This window comes from Ornithorhynchus anatinus, chromosome X3 (genome assembly GCF_004115215.2).
Source record: "Ornithorhynchus anatinus isolate Pmale09 chromosome X3, mOrnAna1.pri.v4, whole genome shotgun sequence".
NCBI lineage: Eukaryota > Metazoa > Chordata > Mammalia > Monotremata > Ornithorhynchidae > Ornithorhynchus > Ornithorhynchus anatinus.
Window position 1 is genome coordinate 26,567,178 of NC_041751.1, and position 8,045 is coordinate 26,575,222.

General features: G+C 49.5%; 1 protein-coding gene across 1 annotated transcript; it reads right to left on the bottom strand.

Annotated features, from left to right (window-relative positions):
* Nucleotides 1–578: 578 nt before the first annotated feature.
* On the bottom strand, nucleotides 579–5,361 carry LOC103171390 (thymic stromal lymphopoietin). The gene is made up of 5 exons (XM_007672811.3): nucleotides 5,188–5,361; nucleotides 4,915–5,039; nucleotides 3,857–3,901; nucleotides 2,968–3,090; nucleotides 579–897 (listed from the first exon to the last, which is right to left on the bottom strand). Exons 1-5 carry the CDS (start codon nucleotides 5,270–5,272, stop codon nucleotides 748–750), a joined length of 528 nt encoding a protein of 175 aa, XP_007671001.2. The 5' UTR covers nucleotides 5,273–5,361; the 3' UTR covers nucleotides 579–747.
* Between the last annotated feature and the right edge of the window lie 2,684 nt (nucleotides 5,362–8,045).

Consider the following 8,045-nt stretch of genomic DNA (forward strand, 5'->3'; position numbering starts at 1 on the left):
TTAATACTAATTAGCTAATTAGTACTAATTAACACTAATACTCGTACCACATTATTATATAATAGGAAGCAGAGTATATAACTAGAAGCAGCAAGGCTTAGTGGATAGAGCATAGGACTGGGCGTCTGAAGGATCTGGGTTTTAATCTCAGCTCTGCCACTTCTCTGATGTGTGACCTTGGGCAAGCACTTAAATTCTCTGTGCCTCAGTTACCTCATCTGTAAAAACTGGGGATTAAGACTGTGAGCACCAGGTGGGTCATAGACTTTGTCCAACCTGAGTAGCCTGTACCTACCCCAGTGCTTAGTACAATGCCTGGCACATAATAAGCACTTAACAGATACCATAAAACATAAAAAAAATTTTAAAAGCCAATTTTCATTGAGAGAAACTCATTTAATCTTGCATCTCCATTCAAAAATAACTTGAACCAGATAAGCAAATCATAAAACCATGGACAGGACACATGTTTCGAACCTTATCTAGGGAGGTGTAAAACACGTCTACTTATTAAGTATATAAAAAGAGACATTCCACAATTACATTTCTTTGAAAAATATTTTATTAAGAAAGTCATACATTGTGATGCTTAGCCATTTTTTTTTTTACAAATGAACATCTTTATCTTTGTGTTTACAAAATAAGTTAGTTCAGAGGAATTCTTAAAAAAAATATAAATAATCTTTAAAAATACTGAAGGCACTTTTCCAGAATCTATAGGCATTAACGGACCATCAATTCTTCTCATCATTTTGGCTGTATCCGACTGTAATGTTGCCAGGTTTTTTTCAAGTTTGCAAGTATTTGAAAACATGCTTCATTTTTATTTTCTTTATCATTCCTTATTCTTTTGCTTCTTTTCCCTCTGCTTTGGATTTTCTGGTTGTCTGGTTGTGTCTGAGAGTATAGAATGACAGAACATACTAAGTCCAAGATGCTAATATTTGGGTATCACATCTACCTACTGAAAGAGGGCTTCCCTGACTAAGCCATCATTTTCTCTACTCCCTTTCCCTTCTGCATCGCCCTTGCACTTGCATTTGTACCCTTTATTCACCCCACCCTCAGCCCCACAGCACTTCTGTAAATATCAGTAATTTATTTTAATATCTATATCCCCTTCTAGACTGTTAGCTCCTTGTGGGCAGGGAATGTGTCTACCAAATCTGTTAAAGTGTACTCTCCCAAGTGCTTACTACAGTGTTCTGCACCCAGTAAGTACTCAATAAATATGACTGACTAATTGATTGATTGATTGGTAGAGCATTTCCACAGCCCACTCACCTTGGAAACAGGCTGCCTCCAGCAGCCAAGTTATTCTCCCCTCCATAGGCCTGAATGGCATGGAGAATGCCTGGGAAGGGGAAAGAGGAATTTATCATTTCCCAAAGACTGAGATGCTGGGCAACTGAAAATTTCCCACCGTGTCCTGAGGGATCGTGGGCCGGGAGTTAACAGTATCATTACACTTGAGTCTCTTGGCTTACTTTGCAGGAGGGTTCAAGCCAGGAGCCCTCCTGAGAAAGAGAGGGTGGAATGCCTCCATCAGCACCCCCTTTATACACTCCAGATTAATTCTGGAGAATCACTAGACCACCTCTGCCGAGAAAAGCCCCTTCACTGAGCTGAGGTTTAGCCCCTAGGAACTGGAGTTTGTGGCACTGGGGAGAATGACGGTGGGCACATCAGAACTCTTCCCTGCCCTAGTGCAGGTGATGGAAGGAAAGAAGCTTCGACAGTCTTTGAAGAGGCTTATGGGGCCTGAAGGTTTAAGTCTAAAACTACCCCATAAACCGGCTAGGACACAAGTCTACCTGAATCCAGCCAGGGCTGATGAGTATCAATTTTAGGTGCATCTCCACTTGTACCCCCGGGTCTTTGATTCTCAACAACCAGAAGAGCCCCTCCTCATATTAATAATGGTATCTGTTAAGCTCTTACTATGTGCCAGGCACTGTACTAAGAGGTGGGGGAATATGAACAAATCAGATTGGCCCATATTAGACTCACGGTCTTAATCCCCATTTTACGGATGAGGTAACTGAGGCACAGAGGAAGTGAAGTGACTTGCCAAAGGTCACACCACAGACAAGTGGCAGAGTCGGGATTAGAACCTATGACTTTCTGACTTCCAGACCTGTGCTCTATCCACTAGGCCAACCTGCTCCTCGTGAGCCCTAATCGTTTCCTCCTTATCCGGGGAGAGATGAAACTGAGTGGTGTAGACAGTTGGCTCTGAATTTTGAAGGGCTCACCCTAACTCTAGGAAAATAGTGCTTTCATAGGATAAAATTAGAAAAGATTGACGTCTATAGTTTTTCTCTTTTTATTCAGACCTCCTTAGCAAAAGATTACTCAAAGACAATTTTCCCGCTGAAGATGAGAATTTGTCCTAGTGTTATGTTAGCTACCTGGGAGTGGAAGTTTCCTAACTTCACAGTATAGACTTTGTAATACACTCTGTCATTTCTAGGATCTGTAATTTATTCTAATGTCTGTCTCCCCTCTTAGACTGTAAGTTCCCCGTGGGCAGGGATGGAGTCTATCCACTCTATCATAATGCACTTCCCCAAGTGCTGCTTAGTCCAGTGTCCCACACATAATACGCACTAAATCAATACCACTGATTGTCTGATGTATTCCCTCTTTCGGTTAGAGGAAACCAGAGCCTCCAGAGTGCCTTGCCTAGAGCCGAACAGAAGTGTTCCCTGACAAAAGTACCCTCTCCGGCTCTGGCTGTGGAATTTCTCCCCATAGCTTTTTACAAGTCATTCATCTTCCCCTCCATCCTAAGACTATGTCCTCGGGGACACAGTGGCTCGAGCCACAGGCAAGATCGCTTCAGTCTCGGTCGAAGCAGCATGATTAGTCAGTAGTTGTATAGGCAGAACCCCCCCCCCCCCAAACAGAGCCCCCAAATCTCCGGAGTGCAAAACAGAGGGAGATGGACGTCCAGTCAGGCCTTACCTGCCATCCGGAGTAGTCTGGACAGTGCTTGCTCAGGGTGGAGAGGATCTGATTCATTAACTCCTCCGAGGAACAGTTCTTCACCTTGGGACTGGTCCGATCTATAACCATCAGGCAAGTGACCTGCTCAAGGTGGAAGAGAGGGAGAGAGAGAGATGAAAAAGGGAAAAGGAGACGAAAGGAAAACGATGATGGAGGGCTGGGGAGGGGGGGAGGAGAGAGAGAGAGAAAAAGAAGTGGGAAATGGAAGAGACAAGGAGTTAGGAAGATGGACTGAGTAGGGGCAGAAACAGAGAGATGAAAGTGAGATGGAAAGGAAGGAAAAGGAGTGAAGTGTGGGTTGGGGGGGGTGGAGAGGGGAAGGGGAGAGCCCGGGGCAGTTGGTGTTAGGGAGGAAGAACAGTCCCGGGAGAAGTGAGGAAGGAAAAGTGGCGTCTGCAGCTGTGCAAACGAATCCAGTAGCAGAGGCGTCAGGGCTCAGTGTCGGAGCGCGGTCCATAGGTGGCGCTAGTGGCCCCAGACGGCTCTCCGATTACCGTATTTCTCCCCCATTAGGATACAGACGCGCCTTCGGAAATCCAGGTTCCCTTCCTCCAATTCTTGACTTTTAAAAGAGTAATTAGCTCCCTAACGTAAGGCTCCCGAGGAAGGTTACGGTTAGATCACACTGAATGAGCTTCCTGAAGACACACCCCCTGGCTGTGCGTAAATGAGATAGCGCTGCAGAGCTAAGGACCGGAGGCTTTAAGAGTTGGGTTTGGTTTTTTTTTTTTTTCAAGGACGGGGTTCTCCAGTCCCTGAGCTCCTCGGTGAGACCCAGACCCAGACGGCAACCCCGCCTCCTGCAGGACCCCGCTGCAGATCTCAAACCGTCCACTGCCCTACTCACCGTGTTGGAGCAGGAACTAATCCCATCAAGGCCAGTAGTGTTTATCTAGAGAAAAAAGGCAAAGCGATCCTGAGATTCCCAAAGGAGCATCATCCCTCTCCAAGACTTCTCCTTGAAAGCGCAGCTTATGTTTTTAACTAAGGCATATGCCATATTTCATTCATTCAATCGTATTTATTGAGCGCTTATTATGTGCAGAGCACTGTACTAAACGCTTGGAATATTCACTTCGGCAACAGATAGAGACAATCCCTGCTCGACAACGGGCTCACAGTCTAATTCAGAGAATAAACACTTTTTGGACCCTAAATCCACCCCCCCCCACGCTCAACCGTGCATACGCTTGCAAGTGCATCCCCCAAATCCAGACACGGGTATACATAAGGTCATAATTTTAAACGATGGCATTCCCGTTAGAAAAATGATTGCTGTCCTTTTCATAAGCAGAAAACCATCTTTTTAAAAAAAATTAACAACTTTTGAAAAGCAAAATCACTCTAGTAGTCCCTGATCATGCTCTCTCTCTCTGGTCTGGAAAGACCTCAAGCACGTGTCCTCTGCCGTTCCCTCCAACTAAGGTTTCGCTCTGACTCCTGAGTCTTGGGTAAGCCGACACACACACACACACACACACCCCACAAACACACACATACACCCCATCCATCCTCCGATCTGCACCGCGATGCATTCCTTCATTCTCCTTGCAGGACTGGAAAAGAACATAGATGAGGCAAGGTCACATGAATAGCACCTCGAGTTAATATACTAAAAAGAGGGTTTTCCTCAACACCTCTCAGTGAGAATTACTGGAGAGACACGATGGAAATGTCAGTAACCCTTTCCAAATTCAAGGAATTCTTGGAAAAAGGCCACACATCTTGGCCAACACCGATATCACACGTGCTTAGTTATTTGCTCTGGTTATAAATTAACCAACAGAATGGCCAAGAAATAAACCGGTAAAGGCTTTCGCATCCCGTTTCTCCAAAGGAGTGCATTTAAAGTATATATTCTAAAAGTCCCATTACCCACCCATCCAAAATCAAATTCGGGGCTACCTTGTTCAGACTGGCAAATATGACAAATTTATAATCCTTTTTAATCTGGTGATGGTTGCAGCCACTGAAGTTGTAAGACAGCACCAGGGCGGTCAGTTGAAGTAAGGCGATCCACCTGTATAAAACTGGACCGATACAAAGTAGTTAGCCCCTTGGAAGGTATCCCCCTCCTCTCTCCCCACAGCCCCCATACCCTTGCCCTCTCCACCAGGCGGTGGTAGCTCCCGAAACCTAAAGAACTGCCCTTGGGGTGCATGGCTACACCAAGGTTACCTTGCCAGCCTCTGAAGGGCATATGCCTCTGTGGCCTATAGTCATTCATGGTGTTGCCTGAAGTTGGATTCTCCCTGGCGATCATGAGAGCTTTCCTGGCTCGGCATATATAGGTACCTTGACGCCTACGGAAGCTTGTTTCTTTTTCACAGGCCAATGAAGCTCTTGTATGTCACTCGGGCCTCGGAAAAAAAGATGTCTGGATTATTCATCATGGCAGAGGTGTCACTACTAGCCGAAGAGGAAAAAAAAATGCACATTTAGAAGACTTTATCCTCTCCACCTCCCAGGAAAATCCCTTCCCTTTTCCTCCTCCCCTACCCTGCCCTCGCCCTTATCTCCCCCCAACTCCTCATTTGTTTCCCCCAGGACGGGGAGCTAGTCCAAAACCTGACCTTTAAGTGAGAGCAGGATGAGAGGAAGTGTTTAGGTTTGTTGGAACCTAAAACATCCACTGTCGGATGAGCTGAACGCACCAGCATTTTGTCAGGGCAACCGCGGAAGCCCCCTACCATCCCGCCCCCCCGCCCCCCATCGCTTCTGATAGGAAAAGCACCTTTCCCGGCCTGGGAAAGACCCTGTTCCCTCGAGTTCACCCTCTTTCCTAACTTGCCTCCCTCGCACGCTCCTGGGGTTTCTCCTCACGTGCTGGGTCTGGAGAGGGACGAGGCACGGGGATCCCGGCTCAGCCTTCAGGCTTCGTGCAAGGGCGAGTTCTGAGGGTTGGGGGGCGGGGGGAAACTGTAGCCGATGAGCCCCCCGATCTGGAGAGAGCGCAAATGTGCGGCTGGTGGCGCACGTATGCTGCGGGATGGGGTTGGGGGGAAGGAGGCAGCAGGGGTTTGGGGCGCTGGAGATGCTTGCGTGGAGCGGGTGCTCGGAGAGAAGCATCCTTTGGTATGGTTGGGGGGGGGGGGTCGCGGAGGGACCCGCCCCGGGGAAAGAGGGGCTAGACGAGGGCGCCTGCCCTGGCCGCGCCGTCCCGTTCAGAGTTACTGTCCAACAATGGCGCGATGGAGCTAGAGCGCACGGAGTCGGAGCGCAGCCCTTCCTTCCTTGTTTCCTCCCTGCTTTCCTTCTTTCCCCCTTTCCTTCCTTCCTTCCTCCCTCCCTCCCTCCCTCCCTCCCTCCCTCCCTCCCTTCCTTCCTTCCTTCCTTCCTTCCTCCCTCCCTCCCTTCCCTCCTTCCTTCCTTCCTTCCTTCCTTCCTTCCTTCCTTCCTTCCTTCCTTCCTTCCTTCCTTCCTTCCTTCCTCCCTCCCTTCCTTCCTCTTCTTTCCTCCCTCCCTCTCTTCCTTCCTTCCTCTTCTTTCCTCCCTCCCTCCCTCCCTCCCTTCCTTCCTTCCTTCCTTCCTCTTCTTTCCTCCCTCCCTCCCTTCCTTCCTTTTCTTTCCTTCCTTCCTTTTCTTTCCTTCCTCCCTCCCTCCCTCCCTTCCTCCCTTCCTTCCTCCTTTCCCTCCTTCCTTCCTTCCTCTCTCCTTTCCTTCCTTTGTCCCTTCCTTCCTTCCTTCCTTCCTTCTTCTCTTCCTTCCTTCCTTCCTTCCTTCCTTCCTTCTTCTCTTCCTCCCTTCCTGCCTTCCTCCCTTCCCTCCTTCCTCCCTCCCTCCCTCCCTCCCTCCCTCCCTCCCTTCCTTCCTTCCTTCCTTCCTTCCTTCCTTCCTTCCTTCCTTCCTTCCTTCCTTCCTTTCTTCCTTCCTTCCTTCCTTCCTTCCTTCCTTCCTTCCTTCCTTCCTTCCTTCCTTCCTTCCTTCCTTCCCTCCCCTTCTCTCTCCCTCGGGCTGTCCCTCGGGACGAGGGGCAGCGAGGTGGGGAAAGGCCCAGAGGCAGGACGGAGGTGGACAGCTCCACGGCTCCGGGACTGGGATCGGGCCGGGAGGAAGGGAAACCGGAGTCCAAAATCCCGGAGGGGGTGGGGGTGGGGGGTCGACCCAGGAAGCTCCAGGGATCCGTGTGCGGCTGATTCACTGAGGGGCGCTTCGCGGGAATGGGCGAGGCCGGCGCTTCTTCGACCGCGGGGGGAAGGAAAAGTCCGTTGGGCGCTGGCGTCACCCAGTTCTGTGGCCTGACGTCAGGACTGAGTAATAGGTCGGGGTGACGTCAGAGAGGGCGCCCCCGGCGAGGGGCGGTGGGGGTCCTCCCTCTCCTCTCGACCCTTTGGAGTCGGGGGATTCCGGAAGCTGGGGGACGGGGCACGGTTAGGGGGTCTCGCCCAGCATCTCGGGGCTCCCGGGAAGCCTCGTCTTGCAGACCCCGGGGGAGCAGCAGGAGCTTTTTCTTTCTGTGGTTGCAATACTGCCGAGAGGGGAAATTATTTATTATTAATAACTGTGCTATTTGTTAAGCGCTTACTATGTGCCAAGCACTGTACTAGGCGCTGGGCCGGAGACGAGCAGATCGGGTTGGACACAGTCCCTGTCCCTCATGAGGCTCACAGTCTTAATCCCCATTTTACAGATAGGGCCACTGAGGCCCAGAGAAATGAAGTCATTTGCCCAAGGCCACACAGCAGACGAGCTTAGACGATCCTAGATTAGAACTCGTGACCTACTGACTCTCGGGCCCGTGCTCTATCCACTACGCCATTATCGTCCCTCTTTGGCATTGGTAGGGAGATTCATTCATTCAATTGTATTTGTTGAGCGCTTACTGTGTGCAGAGCACTGTACTAAACGCTTGGAAAGTACAATTCAGCAACAGGTGGAGATAATCCCTGCCCACGACGGGTTTATGCATCCTCTTTGCCAAAGGAAAAGGAGCCGACCCATCGATCCATGGTATTTACTGAGCGTTTGCCGTGGGCCGAGCACTGGACTAGGCGCTTGGGAGAGTACCGTGCAGTAATAACCATAATAACAATGAT